Source organism: Rana temporaria, chromosome 13, assembly GCF_905171775.1.
Source record: "Rana temporaria chromosome 13, aRanTem1.1, whole genome shotgun sequence".
Lineage (NCBI taxonomy): Eukaryota > Metazoa > Chordata > Amphibia > Anura > Ranidae > Rana > Rana temporaria.
This window is the reverse complement of record NC_053501.1, coordinates 119,983,177-120,006,364: the sequence shown is the minus strand read 5'-3', so window position 1 is coordinate 120,006,364 and position 23,188 is coordinate 119,983,177. Positions and strand designations below refer to the sequence as shown.

Sequence of the window (23,188 nt, the reverse complement as noted above, 5' to 3'; positions counted from 1 at the left end):
ATTTCCTGTACAGATGAAGACCACGCCCCCTCATTCCCTGTAAAGGCGACAGCCACTCCCCTCATTTCCTGTATGGGTGTCACAGGGACAGGAAGTGAGGGTGAATCTCCCCAGTGGGGGGTCACAGACAGAAATAAATAGCCAATAGAAACGTCCGCTCTCCCCCCTCCATCCAAAACTGAATACATTGGATTCCCTCTCCAGCCGGCAAATTTCTCGCTCTCCCCCGCTCACTCTTCTCGGCCTCCCATGTAATAAAATATATTTTTATACATTTCGTAAATAGATTTTCTCTTCTTTAGAATAATAAAATAAAAATCTATTGACAATTTTTTACAGATTGTGTTCAAGTTCAGCTGCAGGATCCCCGCGGTGGGCGGAGCCAAATGACGAGGGCGGGCCTCTGGTCCCTGCCCACGGGGGGGCTGCGGCAGTGCTGGTCACATGACCCCTCTATATCGGGGACCTTCATCGTCCAACCATCAGGCCCCGCCAAGAACCTTTATGGATCTGTGTGAGTGGCTGGCGCAGCCGGCGGTCACTGCAGGCGGTCGGAGCGGAAGGAGTCCTCCACCAGCGGGTCGGTCAGCGGGGCGTACGGGTCGCTCAGCATGTTCAGCCCGTCCAGCGTGAGCGGCTCGATGTTCAGGTCGTCCTCCAGTCCCAGTGTGGGGTCCCCTTCGAAGCCGGGGACGGAGGACAGCGCCGAGGTGATCTCCTTGGAGAAGCCGGGGGGAGAGGAGTCCACCGCTGGGAGGGGCAAAAAAATCAATTATTTACATCCCAACATTAACCAATCAGAATTCAGCTTAGGTGTAATAAGAGGACCCGCCTTAGGAATACTTTAGACGATGTTGGGAATGGTGGAGGGTCTTATGTACCGGTGAGGACAATGTTGGGGATGGGGGTCATACATACCGGTAAGGATGATGTTGGGGGTCATACATACCGGTAAGGACAATGTTGGGGAGGGGGTCATACATACCGGTAAGGACGATGTCGGGGATGGGGTCATACATACCGGTAAGGACGATGTCGGGGATGGGGTCATACATACCGGTAAGGACAATGTCGGGGATGGGGTCATACATACCGGTAAGGATGATGTTGGGGATGGGGTCATACATACCGGTAAGGATGATGTTGGGGGTCATACATACCGGTAAGGATGATGTTGGGGGTCATACATACCGGTAAGGATGATGTTGGGGGTCATACATACCGGTAAGGATGATGAAGAGGGTCATACATACCGGTAAGGACGATGTCGGGGTATGGGGTCATACATACCGGTAAGGATGATGTTGGGGGATGGGGGTCATACATACCGGTAAGGACAATATCGGGGATGGGGTCATACATACCGGTAAGGACAATGTTGGGGAGGGGGTCATACATACCGGTAAGGATGATGTTGGGGGATGGGGTCATACATACCGGTAAGGACAATGTTTGGGAGGGGGTCATACATACCGGTAAGGATGATGGGGGTCATACATACCGGTAAGGACAATGTTGGGGAGGGGGTCATACATACCGGTAAGGATGATGTTGGGGGATCATACATACCAGTAAGGACAATGTCGGGGATGGGGTCATACATACCGGTAAGGATGATGTTGGGGGATGGGAGTCATACATACCGGTAAGGACGATGTCGGGGATGGGGTCATACATACCGGTAAGGATGATGATGAGGGTCATACATACCGGTAGGGATGATGTTGGGGGATGGGGTCATACATACCGGTAAGGATGATGTTGGGGGATGGGGTCATACATACCGGTAAGAATGATGTTGGGGTGGGGTCATACATACCGGTAAGGACGATGTCGGGGATGGGGTCATACATACCGGTAAGGACAATGTCGGGAGTGGGGTCATACATACCGGTAAGGACGATGTCGGGGATGGGGTCATAAATACCGGTAAGGATGATGTTGGGGAATGGGGGTCATACATACCGGTAAGGATGATGTTGGGGATGGGGTCATACATACCGGTAAGGATGATGTGGTCATACATACCGGTAAGAATGATGTTGGGGGATGGGGTCATACATACCAGTAAGGACAATGTTAGGGGATAGGGTCCTACATACCAGTAAGGATGATGTTGGGGATGGAGTCATACATACTGGTAAGGATGATGTTGGGGGATGGAGTCATACATACCGGTAAGGATGATGTTGGGGGATGGGGTCATACATACCAGTAAGGACAATGTTAGGGGATGGGGTCATACATACCGGTAGGGACGATGTTGGGGGGTGGAGTCATACATACCGGTAAGGATGATGTTGGGGGATGGGGTCATACATACCAGTAAGGACAATGTTAGGGGATAGGGTCCTACATACCAGTAAGGATGATGTTGGGGATGGAGTCATACATACTGGTAAGGATGATGTTGGGGGATGGAGTCATACATACCGGTAAGGATGATGTTGGGGGATGGGGTCATACATACCAGTAAGGACAATGTTAGGGGATGGGGTCATACATACCGGCAGGGACGATGTTGGGGGGTGGAGTCATACATACCGGTAAGGACAATGTCGGGGATGGAGTTGTGATGCAATTGCCTATATGCTTCAGTTTAATTCTCCCTGCTAATTTAATGCTGTGGGTTAGAGGTAACAGGTGTTTCATGTGTGACTCATCTCTCTGTGTAGACTGTTCATATGTTAAATAAGGCTAGCTTTTGAAAGGCCTTTATTGTGTGATAACACTGTCTAAAACCTATTGATGCTCAGAGGTGTGAATAGGTGTCAAGCTGCATGCGGAGACGAAACATCTGCCTAGGAAACTCAGTGTGTGAAGGTGGTTTGTTTGATGCCATTAATTAAGGAATGTGCAGTGATTAGACATGATAATTATAGGCCGGTGCCGACCTGTCTAGAATGTTTAGTAATTAGCCTTAGTGTATGATTAGAGGGGTGGAGATCTCATTGTTGCTTTAATGCCTGGTACTGTATATAAAGCTGAGAAGAAACCATTAAAGTCTGTCTTGTTCCAGCAGTGAGCTCTGACCCATGTGTGGCGATCTCAGGAGTATTCCTCCTCGTGGAATATTGGGTGATGTTCTTATGGAAGAAGGGAATGTTTGACGGGGATATCATTCTACTACCGTCACAACTGGTTGGAAGCAGCGGGATTTTCCCTTCTACTCTAATTTACACCCGGATTCCAAGCAGACACTGGAAGAACTACTGGAAGTTTGTGGAAGGATTGCTAGCAACAAAACCAAGCGGGTCATCATAGCAGAATCAATGGAGCGAGACCAGAACGGGATTGCAGCAACGCCAGCAGTACAAGAGATGGAGACACCAGTGATTCAGGAGGAGGAATCGCCAGCCAACAAAGTAATGAGAGAGAAGCTAGCATGGTTCGGTCCGAACCCAAGGGTGGATGTGGTGCTGAAAGTGATGGACCTGTTAGCGGAGGAGGCTAAACAAATAAGAGACGCAGAACTACAGTTAAAACTGGCAGCAGTCCAACAAGCAGCCGCACATTCTCCAAACAGTGGCCCAGATTCAAGAAGCACTTGCGCCCGCGCAACCATAGGTTACGCAGCGCAATTGCTTACTTGCTCCGGTGTAACGAGTGCTCCTGATTCAGGAACCTCGTTACACCGACTGCAGGCTAAAATCTGCGCGGCCTAAGGCTCTTATGCCTCACAGATTTTAGGCATTCTTGCGGGGGCCGCTCCCATTGTGTATCAGCGTGTAGTATGCAAATTGCATACTACCACCGATTCACAAGCTTGCGCGGGCCCCGCGCAAGCCAGGTACGGAGTTTCTGTACGGCTACTTTTAGCGCAAGGCTGCCCCTTCTAATAGTAGGGGCAGTCAATGCTGAAGTATAGCCGGCCTTCCCGCACCGTGAAATTTGAATTTCACGGCGTTTGCTTAAGTGAAACGTGATTGGCGCTGGACGCCATTCACGTTCACTTAGAAGCAAATGACGTCCTTGCGACGTCATTTGCCGCAATGCACGTCGGGAAAGTTTCCCGACGGAGCATGCGCTGTACGCTCGGCGCGGGAGCGCGCCTAATTTAACTTGCGCGCGATTACGCCGGGCAAATTTGCCGGCGCGCCCTTGCAATTCACGGAGCTACTGCTCCGTGAATCGTGGGCAGCGCAAAATATTTGCGGGATCGCAGGCCCATGACTCTACCAGAGGCCGCGAAGTTGGCGGATGAATATGCGGATACTCGCAAGATGAACCAGGTCACACCACAGGTACAACCTCCACGACCAACGGTGCCCTCACACCCACCAGCCGCTAGATACCAACCTCCTAACAGACCGGTGACATCTAGCCCTCTCTATCCACGCCAGGAGGACAACGAACAACGCTGCTTCCGGTGCAAACAGCTGGGTCACTTCAAGCAGAATTGCCCCATGAATGACAACACCAGGTCAAATTGGTCTCAACCTGGGTACCGCCCACCAGCAGCAGCCCATTGTGACATCTCCAGGAGCTGGGTCAGGAAGAACCATTGGACACCCTTACGAAGTCCTCACGGTACAATCTGTTATTACGGACAACATGGAACACCAATTTCAGCTGGTCATGGGCGACAGCCATGAGCCGGAGGGGCCCTGGAGGGAGCTGGGCAGAAAGAGGCACCGCCGGCCACCCCCCAAGAAGAAGAGGTCCTGGAAGTCATATAACCAGCGGACCTGGGAGGAGAAGAAGCGACTGGAGGAGAGGGCGTCGCAGCGGGCGTCCCAGATGCGGGCCGAGAGGTTCGCCAAGGGCCCACCGGTGGCCCCTTACACCACCACCCAGTTCCTGATGATGAAGGACCACGTGGAGAGCCTGCAGGACATGAGCAAGCAGGAGCTGATCCGTGAGTACATGGAGCTGGAGGCAGTGCTGTATTATGGCCTAGGCCGACAAGGCCCAGGCCTAGGGCGGCACTTTGTGGGGGGCGGCAAAAAAGCCTGTCCTAATCCCATTCTGTCCTCATCCCATCCTGTCCCTCTGTCCTCATCCCATCCTGTCCCTCTGTCCTCATCCCACCCTATCCTCATCCTCATCCCTCTGTCCTATACCCACCCTGTCCCCATCCCACCCTGTCCCTCTGTCCTCATCCCACCCTGTCCCCATCCCCCTGTCCTCATCCCACCCTGTCCCTCTGTCCTCATCCCACCACGTCCCTCTGTCCTCATCCCACCGCGTCCCTCTGTCCTCATCCCTTGAAAATGACAGGGCGGGTCTTAAAAAGGAAGGGGTGTAGTCTTGACAGAAAGGGGTGCTGTGATGCATTTGCCTATATGTCTCAGTTTAATGCTCCCTGCTTGCCCTGTGTGATTCTGTCCTCGGCTAACAGGTTATTGACGTGCTAATGTCCCCTCACTATTTCTAAAGGTTAATTGATCTATTGTGTTGTGTGAAGGAGATCTGTGTTTAAGTGGCTTGTGTTAATTATTCTGATTGCTCCATTGTGGTAATTATCTCTCTATATGCGGGGTCGAGCGTCACTGATCGGCTCCGCCGTGTCTGCCTAATCATCTGTATGGAAGCCCCAGTGTGAGGGGGGCGGAGATTTGTCATTGTAACAGTTTTGGAAATGACATATAAGCTGTGTGATATAACATTAAAGCTGTCTTGTTCTAGCAGTAAGCCTGGACTAATGTGTGGCTTAATGGGCGATCTCAGGAATATTCCTCCTAGTGGAATATTGGGTGACGTTCTTATAGAAGAAGGGACTGTTTGACGGGGATATCATACCAATACCGTCACAATTGGTTGGCAGCAGAGGGATTTTCCCTTCTACTCTCCTTTACACCCGGATTCCAAGCAGACACTGGAAGAACTACTGGAAGTTCGTGGAAGGATTGCTAGCAACAAAACCAAGCGGGTCATCATAGCAGAATCAATGGAGATAGACCAGGAGGACGGGATTGCAGCAACGCCAGCAGTACAAGAGATGGAGACACCAGTGATTCAGGAGGAGGAATCGCCAGCCAACAAGCTAATGAGAGAGAAGCTAGCATGGTTCGGCCCGAACCCAACGCCGGATGTGGTGCTGAAAGTGATGGACCTGTTAGTAAACGCAGAGCTACAGAAGGATAAACAAATAAGAGACGCAGAACTACAGGAGGATAAACAAATAAGAGACGCAGAGCTACAGGAGGCTAAAGAAATAAGAGACGCAGAGCTACAGAAGGATAAACAAATAAGAGACGCAGAGCTACAGTTAAAACTGGCAGCAGTCCAACAAGCAGCCGCACATTCTCCAAACAGTGAGTACAGCACAGCAGACACAAGGAAGATTCCGTTTAGCGCTTTTAAAGCTTTTGATGAAAAGGACTGTGAGATTGATAACTACCTGGCGGATTTTGAGCGACAATGTAACCTGCACCGAATAGCTAGAAGAGAGTGGGTCGCAATATTGTCAGGCAAACTGTCAGGCAAAGCTTCTGATGCTTTCCGGACCGTGCCAGATCAGGATATCCATAGCTACGCCCGGGTTAAAGAAGCGCTCCTGGCTCGTTATGCAGTAACCCCAGAGTCCCACCGACAGAAGTTCAGGGACTCACGCAAAACCACGGAAGACTCTTACGCTGAATGGGCATGCCAGTTGTCCCTGTCGGCCTCTAACTGGGTTAACAGCAGCCAGGCCACCACCGCAGAGGACATTTTGCAACTAATGCTCCTGGAGCAATTTTACAATCACATCCAGACGGACGTCAAAGATTGGGTGAGAGATCGCAGGCCCATGACTCTACCAGAGGCCGCGAAGTTGGCGGATGAATATGCGGATACTCGCAAGACAAACCAGGTCACACCACAGGTACAACCTCCACGACCAACGGCGCCCTCACACCCACCAGCCGCTAGATACCAACCGCCAAACAGACCGGTGACATCTAGCCCTCGCTATTGTTGCGGCAAAATTGGCCGTACGCAGAGCACAGCGCCATTTTGCCCTGTGCTATAAAGCACAGCATCCAGTCTTAATGAAATAATGCCTATTTAAGCTAAATAGATTCACTCACCATCATTCTCTGCCATTCATACAAAGAGACACCACCACCAGCCTGTTCTCATATCATTCTGCCAGCATCCCTGCCCAAAGGCTCAGCCAAGCACCTTTTATTTACCCAAAACAGGAAGTGCTCACTGCACCCATTAAACACCTCCCTCATGGGAGTGGTTAACACAGGATCTTCCACTGACACAGCTAACACCATATAAGGACGTTCCTTCTAACAGGAAGTCCCATAGAATACATGAATAGAATATAATACAAAGGATACAATACAATGCATAGAAGTACATACAATGCTGCTAAAGGCTTATGGGCGTGGCAGGGAGTGCCCCCCCTGCCTCTAACCGATCATAAGCTCTCATATTAATCGCCTGATAGAATCCTAATCTGCGCCATTCCATAGAATAATGCATATCCAGATTATACCCTTATTAAGGTGGAAAGGAAGCTATCTACAGGCGTACGCTACGAATCGCAAGCCCTGCTGATCAGACAAGACCCAGATAAGAGCGCACATCTGTCCATAACCACTAGTGTGCCCGCCGAGTGAGCGCACCCCCTCCTCAACGATCGTCTGTGCTAAATGCACAGAGGGCCCCTCGCCGGCGGACATATGCCCACGCCGCAAACATCACACTCCAACCTCAAGACATTTTCTACTACCAGACGAGATTCAACCAGCCTCAGACTGCCCCAGTCAGTTCTATTTAGAGCGGGTTGGGGCAGTACTAAGACTGGGTGCCATTATGACAATACATATTAAATACATCTTCAAATTTCCACAACAGTCCTCCCTTTTTGTCATATTGCTCCCATTTGTCCTTCCAATCTTGATAGTCTTCTTACACCTAGAAACTAAATCAGTCTTTACAGTCCATAAAAAGGAAAACACGGCTTGACATGTAGACTCTGTTCTTCAGGAGGGATGACTTATAAGGAGGGCACAACTTGGTGAGCTGTAGTAATCGATCGGTCTGGGGTCCTCTGTGTCTTGTACGTGGGTCCGGCTTCGGGGCGTCTCATCAAGGAAACTGTGGTCATCTGCTCCAGCTCTGGTCACGCGTCCAATCAGGCAACAGGAGCGCCTCATCACGACATAGAAAGAATAGAAATAAAAACCACATGAGTATATATATATTCCCATTTCCATCAACCACGATCCGCTGTAAAATAAAAATTAAATCCCCAAAGATTCCCAGACCCTTCAAAGGACTCCCAACCTTCACTTAGCTACAGCTCTGGCTCTGCCTTGCAGGGACCCAAACCTTATCCATATGGGCCTGAACTCCAATTCCCAGTATCCCCGATCCAGGTATAACAATCTTTACTTGTAAATTCCCAGAAACCGCCCTTGGACCGCGAGAACTTCCTTGTAGCTTCAACAGTCACATGAAACATTCCATCCTCAATAGGTGTGAATTGTTCAATCGTATCATAAGCTCAAGTCCCCCCACCTTGTACATGCAGGAAACCATGCCCAGACCTGGTCGGGGTTGGTGCCTTCTAGCCGCCCCTGCCATTCCTACTTTCTCTTGTGCCATCAGATCCTCGTGATCGGCCACGATACAGGATGCTGGGACAGCTTCACCACCACACATGAACCTCTTGAATTACCTTATAAGCTATAGATACCCAACCGACAAGAGGCAGAGCCATAAAAACAAATAAAAATTCTACCCTCTAAAGACATCTCATTAAATTCTATTGCCAAGTGTCTGTCCGGAGTCTTCACTAGTTTGTCAATAATCCTCATACCAATCATAACGTCATAAATAGCATGTACCGCTGTCATCGCTGGGCACTAAAGCTCGGTGGAGACTCAGAACAGACCCCGCAATCCATCCCGTTCAATTTCTTAGTCATAGAATAGACTTTAAATAATAACTTGGGATGTATTTCATCGTTACCTCTGCTAAAATTTACTAAACAAACAAATACAAAATAAACGAAGATACTACTCCTTTCTTTGATGTGGAGGAGCCGCTTCTTGCAGTGGCTGGCGTGGTCTCATCCATCAAGTTTCTTTACAAACGACCCAGTCACCTGGTTGGGAAAAATGAAAACCAATTACAGTGTCGGGGTCCAGGAGAGACTCTCCTGAACCCCTTTGAAGTTCATGTTACAGTGATCGCACTCACCCCATCACCTGAGAATAGACGTGACAGCTGACGAGGGGAGTACGACCCTGGTTTCGGTTGACCTCCAAACAAACCTTATGACAATAACCCCGACCTCGGGACTGTGTTCACTGCACAATCTGTGCCTGTCTCCCCATCGCCTGTAATACCTTACCATCTCCTGTAATACCTGGAACCATTGGGAGGTTCTTCATCTAAGATGGGAACCTACTTCACCAGACTGCTGCTTGCCGATTCAAATTCTATCAAAGAAAGACAGTCTTGGCACAAACTTGATTTAGAATTAGAAAGATTAGTGTTATTAGTTCGAAAAACTGTCACTTTTACATTTATTTATCCCCCCATTTTCTTCCTCATTACAGACTGGAGGAAGAAGAAACAATGAAATAGCCTATGATACTTTAAACCTTCTTAGACTCGTATTTATCCATGTGTACAGCTGTCTACATACACATGCTCTCTATGTACAGACACTTCCAGAAACTTCTTGGACCTGAAAAATACTTAAAGCGGGGGTTCACCCTTAGAGGGCACTTTTCCCCCTTCGCTTCCTGCTCGTTATTACTAGGGGAATCGGCAATTTATTTTAAAATATGTGCAGTACTTACCCGTTTACGAGACGCATCCTCTCCGTCGCTTCCGGGTATGGGCTTCGGGAATGGGCGTTCCTTCTTGATTGACAGGTTTCCGAGAGGCTTCCGACGGTCGCATCCATCGCGTCACGATTTTCCGAAAGAAGCCGAACGTCGGTGCGCAGGCGCAGTATAGAGCCGCACCGACGTTCGGCTTCTTTCGGCTACGAGTGACGCGATGGATGCGACCGTCGGAAGCCTCTCGGAAGAATGTCAATCAAGAAGGAACGCCGGCTCCCGAAGACCCATACCCGGAAGCGACGGAAGAAGATACAGCTCGAAAACGGGTAAGTACTGCACCTATTTTAATATAAATAGCCGATTCCCCTAGACCGAACGAGCAGGAAGCTAAGGGGAGATTTTTTTTTTTTTTTTAAATGGGTGAACTCCCGCTTTAAACAGAAATCATTACTTCATCCCTCATATTTATCCTGCAGAGAATGGCAAACAAAAATGACATTCCTGTAAATTTTCAATGACATTCTTTCAAAACCGATTCAAACAAAACCCTCTATAACCCTTACTTTCCCCGTTTCTACAAAAATACTACAGCCGCGACGCATCGGAGGATCACCGCGGTAAATTCGAACATATTCACGTTACTACATACAAACATTCATATACAAATGTGGGGGAGATATTCATAGTATCCAAAACAAAAATGAAAAAAAACAAAAACCAGACGGAAATCTGCCTTCACTTTCAGCAATAGACGAAAATACAATGGGAAAATATGAGAACAGCGTGAGCGCCTTGCATAGACCCGCTATGTATAGCTCTCCTTTGAGGGTCACCAAAGCGTGTACCACGCCTCCATCCACACTCATCATTACAGATTTCTGAAACCGCAGCGAAACCACATCCACTCCAGAGGTATACCCAAATAGTATCCTTGGCAATCTTTTAAAGGGGTCTAAAGGCCTTTGCCCCCAAAACTAGGCTTCGTACACTGTGTAACCGTCTGACTGTGGGAAGCCTTCCTTCCCACGCGATTCAAATCGACTTATCGTCTTACTTCCCGCGTCCGAGAGAAACCGTTGCACCCATTTCGGGGATCACCGCCCGGTGCCTTCTTCTACGGTGGATTGACGGACTACAACCAGGGCAGGACTTAGGGTGGTGGGGGCCCCTGGGCTTGAGTGTTGAAGGGGCCCCCTGGAGCCGAGAATTGGGGGGGATCGAAGTTGTTGAGCGGGGGGGGGGGAGCGCATTAAAGTATTTTGCAGTTGTTGAGGGGGGGGGGGTGCCTCTCACCTGTGCCAACAGCCGGGGCCACAGACTGTCATTAGCCCGGCTGTCGGCTTTCTTCCCTTCAGCAGCCACAGTCCTCCACACACCACTCCGGTTCCTCCTGCTTCCGTGCTGCCTCCTCTTGCAGTGCGGGAAAATCCCTTTTGCGGGACTGCGGGAAGAAGCTGTCTGTGCGGGAAAGTCCCACAGAATCCGTGCGTGTTGGGAGGTATGCGCAGGGCCGCCATCAGGAATTTTGGGGCCCCTTGCACAGCTTAAGGCATGGGCCCCCTGAAGCAGAGAACCTAGGGGGGGTGGGGGTGCTGCCGCCTGAAATTGAGAAGCGTGGGGGCTGCCGCAAATTGAGAAGCGGGGGGGCCTTTACAAAAAAAGAAGAAATAAAGAAGAAAACAAATATATATAAATATATGTAGCCATCCGGGGCCCTGGGGACCTCTGGGCCTTTTAATAAAAAGAAAAAATAAACCTCTGGGCCCTTTAATAATAAAAAAAAAACGTTTATAAAAAATACATAAAAAAAGGGAGGTTGCCAAACCCCGGGGCCCTGGGGACCTCTGGGCCCCTGGGAACCTCTGGGCCTTTTAATAAAAAATAAAAAAATAAACAAAAATAAAAAAATAAACATTTATAAAAAAAATAAAAAAAGGGGGGGTTGCCACATGGGGCCCTGGGGACCTCTGAGCCCTTTAATAAAAAAATATATATATATATATATATAGAAAAAAATGTAATTTTTTTTATAAAAAAATAAAAAAGGTGGGTTGCCATCCGGGGGCCCTGGAGACCCCTGGGCCCTTTAATAATAATAATAATAATAATAATAATAATAATAATAATAAATATATATATATATATATATATATATATATATATATATATATATATATATATATATATATATATATATATATACACATATTATATATATAAAAATAAAAAATATATAAAAAAAACATTTTTTTACAAAAAATAAATAAAAAAAAGGGGGGTTGCCGTCCGGGGCCCTGGAGACCCCTGGGCCCTTTAATAATAATAATAAAATATATATATATATTATATATATATAAAAATAAAAAATATATAAAAAAAAAACATTTTTTTACAAAAAATAAATAAAAAAAAGGGGGGTTGCCGTCCGGGGCCCTGGGGGCCTCCGGGCCCCTGGGGACCTCCGGACCCCTAAAAAAAAAATAAAAAAAAAAAAAAAAAAAAAAAAAAAAATTTTTTTTTTTAAGGGGGCCCCCTATTGGGTGGGGCCCCTGGGCTTGAGCCCAGTCAAGGCCAATGGTAAGTCCGGCCCTGACTACAACCACTATCTGGTCCAGTCCCTCAACTAGAAAACCCTAACCGAGGCATCATCTCTATGGCTTGTTGTCCCAACCCTCCTGGCACAGAACTACAGAGTAACTATGCCAAATGATTCGTAAACAACCACAGATCAACCCCCAAATTAGGCCTCTACCCCTCACAGTGTATGCATCCCATACACTGCGTCGCCAGACTAAACCACACGGAACACTTACGCCCAGTTATCACCTGCAGAATGATGTGGCTTCTCTCTGCATCTAGATGTTACAACAGTAATGGTGAAGCCCTCCTGTTTGCTCCAAAATACCCAAAACTGTATTTATAGTATAACACTTCACAAAAACGACTGAAATTAAACTTTAAGACACTCTTTTAAACGCCAAAATATTTTCCGTTGTCCTTTCAGGACACAAGTTTCATTGTTAATCTTTCGGAAGACTTCAAAAACTCCTCCCACTGACTTCCTGCTTATATATAAATGCCCGAAAAAGGACTTCCTGTTGTATGCTGGTTCAGGAAAGGTAAAACAATCTCCTCCCATCTGCAGAATAGGAGTTGATCTCCCCCCCTGACCCTACGATCTTCAAATACAAATGAATTGCCAAGGACCCCAAATATTCAATATTCAAACACCAACAAAATTCAGTGCATGCAAAGCAGTCTTTTCACCAAAAAACGAAATTCTTACACAAAAGCCTCCACTCTTATACTGCAAAGTCAGCCGGTAGGTTAGTCAGATCTTTTATACAAATTAGCCCTAGCACGCAAGCACTATTCAAAAGATAGCGCTTTAAACTGCATCTCAAAAATGGTCAGCAACAATGGCGCCATTTACGCTTGAACTGCGCCTCGCACCTGTCTGCCAAAGGACAGACCATACTACACAAAGGAAAACAAAAATCTGCCCCAAAGGCTGCGAAATTCCACTGCGGTCACATGGTATCACACCCAAAAGATGACCCACAGACCAAACAGACTGCACCTCACAAAATGGCCGCCAAAAAAAACCATCGCAGCAAACAAAATGGCTGCCAGATGCAGTTTTCAAAAACCTGCCTAGAATCTCTCCACAAAGACAACACATGGAACATCAAATATGAACATTAAAAACATTTTCTAAAAACAACCAACCGACAAGGCACACATTTTAGGCTCCTTCAAATCGGACCTTTTCATGGTGTGAACCCCTCATAATGAGCGCAGGGATGGTGGGAACCCCTCACACTGAGCCCAGGGATTCAACACTAGTCACCCCTCCCTCCCAGAGCCGCATTTGAGGCTGCTTCAAATCGGACCTTTTGCCAACACAGCACATTCAAAAAATTTCAGATACATGCGCAACATTAAAACAAAAACACTTTTCTCAAAGCTCATGTACACACCGTGGCATAACTTTTCATGCTTATGTAACAAGCCATTCAAAAAATATACTTAGGTCACATCATTTAAAACGCCTGCTATTGTTTACCAACTTTGACTCAGTGATGGGACAGCCATGCTGGTTGCCCATCCCCCCCCCCGAGCCTCATGGCACACCAAACAAATCACCCCTCCCCCACTAAAGCACATGTTTCCTTCATCAGCCAAACAATTCAATCACAGTTCAGCCACACTCACAGGGACATGTCTTTTGGTCCCATACAAAGGTAAAAATCACAATTTATTCATTTCTATTCCTCACATAGATCATGAACATATTACACATGACTTTGCTCTTAAAAATTGTACTCTCAAGAAACACAGAGATCCAACACTGTCTCCCCTCCCCCAAGCCGCATGGCCAGAGAAACCATCTTACACCATGGAACATGCCTTGCCTAACTATACAAAGGCAACCCGTCCAAAAAATGATGTAAATACACACAGTCTCCATTTCTCATACACAGGAACAAGACATTCAGGTTCAAACAAAGTCTCAGCCACACACATGAGGACATTACATTCAAAAGATACAAAATGTCTCCCTGCACACATCGCAGGCTGAATAATGCCACCTCTATACTGACAAATCATCCACAATATACAGTTTCCATATGCATCATAAAAATGTTATATCTAACTTTCAGAAGTTTCAGAATCAGAACACTGTCCGCCCCTCCCCCAAGCCGCATGGTCCACCACATGGTCAGAGAAGCCATGCCTGGCTAAACAAACCGTACACAAAAGGTAATTTTTCCAAGCAGTTTTAATCTGGTCAAACAATCAATTACTTACTTACAAACTGTTCAGCCACACAAACATTCAGACATTCACACATAAACATTCCAGTCCATGACAAAATCATACGATCAAATCCACTCTATTTCACAAACGCAAGCAATCATAACGCAAGCCATCATACACGTGTCCAATCGCTCGCACACACACACGTGTCCAATCGCTCGCACACACACACGTGTCCAATCGCTCGCACACACACACGTGTCCAATCGCTCGCACACACACACACACACATTATTTCAAAAAGACAAGAAATGTGATCTTTTCGCAGAGCAGAGTCCCCCCACGCATCGGAACATAACCGATACCCAAAGGGGCCCAGTCTGCTCCTACCTGGCTCGCCATCTGTTGCGGCAAAATTGGCCGTACGCAGAGCACAGCGCCATTTTGCCCTGTGCTATAAAGCACAGCATCCAGTCTTAATGAAATAATGCCTATTTAAGCTAAATAGATTCACTCACCATCATTCTCTGCCATTCATACAAAGAGACACCACCACCAGCCTGTTCTCATATCATTCTGCCAGCATCCCTGCCCAAAGGCTCAGCCAAGCACCTTTTATTTACCCAAAACAGGAAGTGCTCACTGCACCCATTAAACACCTCCCTCATGGGAGTGGTTAACACAGGATCTTCCACTGACACAGCTAACACCATATAAGGACGTTCCTTCTAACAGGAAGTCCCATAGAATACATGAATAGAATATAATACAATGGATACAATACAATGCATAGAAGTACATACAATGCTGCTAAAGGCTTATGGGCGTGGCAGGGAGTGCCCCCCCTGCCTCTAACCGATCATAAGCTCTCATATTAATCGCCTGATAGAATCCTAATCTGCGCCATTCCATAGAATAATGCATATCCAGATTATACCCTTATTAAGGTGGAAAGGAAGCTATCTACAGGCGTACGCTACGAATCGCAAGCCCTGCTGATCAGACAAGACCCAGATAAGAGCGCACATCTGTCCATAACCACTAGTGTGCCCGCGGAGTGAGCGCACCCCCTCCTCAACGATCGTCTGTGCTAAATGCACAGAGGGCCCCTTGCCGGCGGACATATGCCCACGCCGCAAACATCACACTCCAACCTCAAGACATTTTCTACTACCAGACGAGATTCAACCAGCCTCAGACTGCCCCAGTCAGTTCTATTTAGAGCGGGTTGGGGCAGTACTAAGACTGGGTGCCATTATGACAATACATATTAAATACATCTTCAAATTTCCACAACACTATCCACGCCAGGAGGACAACGAACAACGCTGCTTCCGGTGCAAACAGTTGGGTCACTTCAAGCAGAATTGCCCCATGAACGACAACACCAGGTCAAATTGGTCTCAACCTGGGTACCGCCCACCAGCAGCAGCCCATTGTGTAGACTTGGCTTGGGATCCCCAGGAGCTGGGTCCGGAAGAACCATCGGACACCGTTTACGAAGTCCTCACGGTACAATCTGTTATTACGGACAACAGGGAACACCATTGTCAGCTGGTCATGGGCGACAGCCATGAGCCGGAGGGGCCCTGGAGGGAGCTGGGCAGAAAGAGGCACCGCCGGCCACCCTCCAAGAAGAAGAGGTCCTGGAAGCCGTATAACAAGCTGACCTGGGAGGAGAAGAAGCGACTGGAGGAGATGGAATCGCAGCGGGCGCCCCAGATGCGGGCCGAGATGTTCGCCAAGGGCCCACCGGTGGCCCCTTACACCACCACCCAGTTCCTGATGATGAAGGACCACGTGGAGAGCCTGCAGGGCATGAGCAAGCAGGAGCTGATCCGTGAGTACATAGAGCTGGAGGCAGTGCTGTATTATGGCCTAGGCCGACAAGGCCCAGGCCTAGGGCGGCACTTTGTGGGGGGCGGCAAAAAAGCCTGTCCTAATCCCATTCTGTCCTCATCCCATCCCTCTGTCCTCATCCCACCCTATCCCCCTGTCCTATACCCACCTTGTCCTCATCCCATCCTGTCCCCCTCCCGTCCCCCTGTCCTCATCCCGTCCTGTCCTCATCCCACCGTGTCCCTCTGTCCTCATCCCACCCTGTCCCTCTCCCACCCTGTCCTATACCCATCCCCCTGTCCTCATCCCATCCTGTCCCCATCCCACCCTGTCCTCATCCCATCCTGTCCTCATCCCATCCCATCCCCCCTGTCCTCATCCCACCCTGTCCCTCTGTCCTCATCCCACCCTGTCCCTCTGTCCTCATCCCACCCTGTCCCCCTGTCCTCATCCCATCCTGTCCCTCTGTCCTCAGCCCATCCCTCTGTCCTCATCCCATCCTGTCCCCCTGTCCTCATCCCACCCTGTCCTCATCCCATCCTGTCCCCATCCCACCCTGTCCTCATCCCATCCTGTCCCCCCTGTCCTCATCCCACCCTGTCCCTCTGTCCTCATCCCACCCTGTCCCTCTGTCCTCATCCCACCCTGTCCCCCTGTCCTCATCCCACCGTGTCCCTCTGTCCTCATCCCACCCTGTCCCTCTCCCACCCTGTCCTATACCCATCCCCCTGTCCTCATCCCACCCCACCCTGTCCTCATCCCATCCTGTCCTCATCCCATCCTGTCCTCATCCCACCCTGTCCCTCTGTCCTCATCCCACCCTGTCCTCATCCCACCCTGTCCCTCATCCCACCCTGTCCCTCTGTCCTCATCCCATCCCCCTGTCCTCATCCCATCCCTCTGTCCTCATCCCACCCTGTCCTCATCCCATCCCCCTGTCCTTCTGTCCTCATCCCACCCTGTCCCCATCCCACCCTGCCCCTCTGTCCTCATCCCTTGAAAATGACAGGGCGGGTCTCAAAAAGGAAGGAGTGTAGTCTTGACAGAAAGGGGTGCGAGTTTCGTCAGGCCTAGGGCAGCACAAAACCTAAATACACCCCTGGCTGGAGGAGTGCATAAGCCGCATGGAGGAGGAGAACAACCACCTGAGGTCACAGCAGGCCGACCCCCCCCCAGGCTCCATGAACTGGAGATGGAGCTGGAGAAGCTCCAAGAGGAGAACCGGCGGCTGCGGAGGGAGCAGGGGGTGGCTGACCTTATGGGGCTCTGAGTCACCTCTCCCCCCCCCCCCCGGACTCTGAGCACCAGTGCTACAGCATTTCAACAAATATAACTTTTCCTTTTTATGAATCTCCTGTTATTGTCACTTCAGAGCCATAACCTGCCCCTCCCATAGCGGGACACCTAGATGGCGGCGCACAGACCCATTCGCCGTCTTCACACTGACTTCTGGTGACTTTGCAGATCGCACAAAGACTTGGGGACTGACCGGCGTGTGATCTGACGACCCGGTGGCATACCTGAGTCGGAAGCAGTTGCCAAGGGAGGTCAGTCACACCAAACGGAGTTAACCTTCGGACTAAAAAGCTCTGAACCCGTCAACCCTACTGGACCAGGAAAGGTCCAACCGGGTTTGCCGGAGCAGGGAGAAAAAGGGGAGCCATTGTGAAGGACTTTTTGCCTATATGCTTCAATTTAATGCTCCCTGCTTGGTTAATGCTGTGTGTGTTAGAGGGAAGGTGGTTTCAGGTGGGACTCACTCCTCTGCTAACAGGCTGTTGAAATGTTAAGTGATCTATTGTGTGTGTGAAGGAGACCTGTGTTTAGAAGTGGCTCATGTTAATTATTCTGATTGCTTCATTGTGGTAATTATCTCTCTATACGCGAGGCCGGGCCGTCTAGATAACGTATTCTGTTACAACTAGTAATTACCTTCACTGATAATAGGATGACCCCCCTCTGATAATAGGATGACCCCCCTCTGATAATAGGATGACCCCCCTCTGATAATAAGATCCCCCCCTCTGATAATAGGATGACCCCCCCTCTGATAATAGGATGACCCCCCTCTGATAATAGGATGACCCCCCTCTGATAATAGGATGACCCCCCTCTGATAATAAGATCCTCCCCCTCTGATAATAGGATGACCCCCCCTCTGATAATAGGATGACCCCCCTCTGATAATAGGATGACCCCCCCTCTGATAATAGGATGACCCGCCCCCCCTGATAATAGGATGACCCCCCCTCTGATAATAGGATGACCCCCCCTCTGATAATAGGATGACCCCCCCTCTGATAATAGGATGACCCCCCTCTGATAATAGGATGACCCCCCCTCTGATAATAGGATGACCCCCCCTCTGATAATAGAATGACCCCCCCTCTGATAATAGAATGACCCCCCTCTTTGATAATAGAATGACCCCCCCCCCCCTCTGATAATAGAATGACCCCCCCTCTGATAATAGAATGACCCCCCCTCTGATAATAGGATGACCCCCCCCCTCTGATAATAGAATGACCCCCCCTCTGATAATAGAATGACCCCCCCTCTGATAATAGGATGAACCCCCCCCCCCCTCTGCAATGCTGGCTGATTGGCCTTTGCCCCGCCCACTTAGGAGCAGTGGGAGGGGTTTCCAGTAACTGTCACTGGAGGGTAACAGACCGGCTAGAAGCTTTCAGAGGATCGCATCGCATCGTATGTATCCGAGTATACTGTCATATCTGTACCGTGTATACTGTCATCGTATGTATCCGAGTATACTGTCATCGTATGTATCCGAGTATACTGTCATCGTATGTATCCGAGTATACTGTCATCGTATGTATCCGTGTATACCGTCATCGTATGTATCCGAGTATACTGTCATCGTATGTATCCGAGTATACTGTCATCGTATGTATCCGTGTATACTGTCATCGTATGTATCCGAGTATACTGTCATCGTATGTATCCGAGTATACTGTCATCGTATGTATCCGAGTATACTGTCATCGTATGTATCCGTGTATACTGTCATCGTATGTATCCGTGTATACTGTCATCGTATGTATCCGAGTATACTGTCATCGTATGTATCCGAGTATACTGTCATCGTATGTATCCGAGTATACTGTCATCGTATGTATCCGTGTATACTGTCATCGTATGTATCCGAGTATACTGTCATCGTATGTATCCGTGTATACTGTCATCGTATGTATCCGAGTATACTGTCATCGTATGTATCCGAGTATACTGTCATCGTATGTATCCGTGTATACTGTCATATCTGTACCGTGTATACTGTCATCGTATGTATCCGAGTATACTGTCATCGTATGTATCCGTGTATACTGTCATCGTATGTATCCGAGTATACTGTCATCGTATGTATCCGAGTATACTGTCATCGTATGTATCCGAGTATACTGTCATATCTGTACCGTGTATACTGTCATCGTATGTATCCGAGTATACTGTCATATCTGTACCGAGTATACTGTCATCGTATGTATCCGAGTATACTGTCATCGTATGTATCCGTGTATACTGTCATCGTATGTATCCGTGTATACTGTCATCGTATGTATCCGAGTATACTGTCATCGTATGTATCCGAGTATACTGTCATCGTATGTATCCGAGTATACTGTCATATCTGTACCGTGTATACTGTCATCGTATGTATCCGAGTATACTGTCATCGTATGTATCCGAGTATACTGTCATCGTATGTATCCGAGTATACTGTCATCGTATGTATCCGAGTATACTGTCATCGTATGTATCCGAGTATACTGTCATCGTATGTATCCGTGTATACTGTCATCGTATGTATCCGTGTATACTGTCATCGTATGTATCCGAGTATACTGTCATCGTATGTATCCGAGTATACTGTCATATCTGTACCGTGTATACTGTCATCGTATGTATCCGAGTATACTGTCATCGTATGTATCCGTGTATACCGTCATCGTATGTATCCGAGTATACTGTCATCGTATGTATCCGTGTATACTGTCATCGTATGTATCCGTGTATACTGTCATCGTATGTATCCGTGTATACTGTCATCGTATGTATCCGTGTATACTGTCATCGTATGTATCCGTGTATACTGTCATCGTATGTATCCGTGTATACCGTCATCGTATGTATCCGAGTATACTGTCATCGTATGTATCCGAGTATACTGTCATCGTATGTATCCGTGTATACTGTCATCGTATGTATCCGTGTATACCGTCATCGTATGTATCCGAGTATACTGTCATCGTATGTATCCGAGTATACTGTCATCGTATGTATCCGAGTATACTGTCATCGTATGTATCCGAGTATACTGTCATCGTATGTATCCGAGTATACTGTCATCGTATGTATCCGTGTATACTGTCATCGTATGTATCCGTGTATACTGTCATCGTATGTATCCGAGTATACTGTCATCGTATGTATCCGAGTATACTGTCATCGTATGTATCCGAGTATACTGTCATCGTATGTATCCGAGTATACCGTCATCGTATGTATCCGAGTATACTGTCATCGTATGTATCCGAGTATACTGTCATCGTATGTATCCGTGTATACCGTCATCGTATGTATCCGAGTATACTGTCATCGTATGTATCCGAGTATACTGTCATATCTGTACCGTGTATACTGTCATCGTATGTATCCGAGTATACTGTCATCGTATGTATCCGAGTATACTGTCATCGTATGTATCCGAGTATACTGTCATATCTGTACCGTGTATACTGTCATCGTATGTATCCGAGTATACTGTCATCGTATGTATCCGAGTATACTGTCATCGTATGTATCCGAGTATACTGTCATCGTATGTATCCGTGTATACCGTCATCGTATGTATCCGAGTATACTGTCATCGTATGTATCCGAGTATACTGTCATCGTATGTATCCGAGTATACTGTCATATCAGTACCGTGTATACTGTCATCGTATGTATCCGAGTATACTGTCATCGTATGTATCCGAGTATACTGTCATCGTATGTATCCGAGTATACTGTCATATCAGTACCGTGTATACTGTCATCGTATGTATCCGTGTATACTGTCATATCTGTACCGTGTATACTGTCATCGTATGTATCCGAGTATACTGTCATCGTATGTATCCGAGTATACTGTCATCGTATGTATCCGTGTATACTGTCATCGTATGTATCCGAGTATACTGTCATCGTATGTATCCGTGTATACCGTCATCGTATGTATCCGAGTATACTGTCATATCAGTACCGTGTATACTGTCATCGTATGTATCCGTGTATACTGTCATATCTGTACCGTGTATACTGTCATCGTATGTATCCGAGTATACTGTCATCGTATGTATCCGTGTATACTGTCATATCTGTCCCGTGTATACTGTCATATCTGTACCGTGTATACTGTCATATCTGTCCTATGCAGTGCATTGTGGGGGGCGGAGTTACCTCTTCCAGCCGGCCTCCTGGTGGGCGGAGAGGTGGGCGGTGCTGTACGGTGAACTGTCCAAGTTGGTGTGTTAAGGAAAGTGAGGACAAACATAACCCCACCCCCCATACCGAGGACCCTCCCCCATTTGTCACCACGGCAACAGGCCCTTCCCCATCCGTCACCACGGCAACAGGCCCTTCCCCCATCTGTCACCACAGCAACAGGCCCTTCCCCCATCTGTCACCACAGCAACAGGCCCTTCCCCCATCTGTCACCACGGCAACAGGCCCTTCCCCCATCTGTCACCACAGCAACAGGCCCTTCCCCCATCTGTCACCACGGCAACAGGCCCTTCCCCATCTGTCACCACGGCAACAGGCCCTTCCCCCATCTGTCACCACGGCAACAGGCCCTTCCCCATCCGTCACCACAGCGACAGGCCCTTCCCCCATCTGTCACCATGGCGACAGGCCCTTCCCCCATCTGTCACCACAGCAACAGGCCCTTCCCCCATCTGTCACCACAGCAACAGGCCCTTCCCCCATCTGTCACCACAGCAACAGGCCCTTCCCCCATCTGTCACCACAGCAACAGGCCCTTCCCCATCTGTCACCACGGCAACAGGCCCTTCCCCCATCTGTCACCGTGGCGACAGGCCCTTCCCCCATCTGTCACCACGGCAACAGGCCCTTCCCCCATCTGTCACCACAGCAACAGGCCCTTCCCCATCTGTCACCACGGCAACAGGCCCTTCCCCCATCTGTCACCACGGCAACAGGCCCTTCCCCCATCTGTCACCCTGGCGACAGGCCCTTCCCCCATCTGTCACCACGGCAACAGGCCCTTCCCCCATCCGTCACCACAGTAACAGGCCCTTCCCCATCTGTCACCACGGCAACAGGCCCTTCCTCCCCCCTGATAATAGGATGACCCCCCTCTGATAATAGGATGACCCCCCCCCCCTCTGATAATAGGATGACCCCCCCTCTGATAATAGGATGACCCCCCCTCTGATAATAGGATGACCCCCCTCTGATAATAGGATGACCCCCCCTCTGATAATAGGATGACCCCCCCTCTGATAATAGGATGACCCCCCTCTGATAATAGGATGACCCCCCCCCCTCTGATAATAGGATGACCCCCCTCTGATAATAGGATGACCCCCCCTCTGATAATAGGATGACCCCCCCTCTGATAATAGGATGAACCGCCCCCCCCCCCCATGAAGTGCAGGCAGCTCTGGTCCATACTATGCAATGCTGGCTGATTGGCCTTTGCCCCGCCCACTTAGGAGCAGTGGGAGGGGTTTCCAGTAACTGTCACTGGAGGGTAACAGACCGGCTAGAGGCTTCCAGAGGATCGCATCGCATCGTATGTATCCGAGTATACTGTCATCGTATGT

The 23,188-nt window shown here is 48.6% G+C and overlaps 1 protein-coding gene across 1 annotated transcript in view; it reads right to left on the bottom strand.

The window, feature by feature from the left end:
• Nucleotides 1–6: 6 nt before the first annotated feature.
• Nucleotides 7–23,188, bottom strand: part of LOC120920144 (CREB-regulated transcription coactivator 2-like) — a 35,548-nt gene continuing 12,366 nt past the window's right edge. The window contains exons 5-6 of the mRNA XM_040332059.1: nucleotides 21,801–21,919; nucleotides 7–750 (exon numbers count right to left, since the gene is read on the bottom strand). Of these exons, the coding sequence (XP_040187993.1) occupies nucleotides 539–750; nucleotides 21,801–21,919 (331 nt within the window). The 3' untranslated portion in view covers nucleotides 7–538. The remainder of the gene's footprint in view (nucleotides 751–21,800; nucleotides 21,920–23,188) is intronic.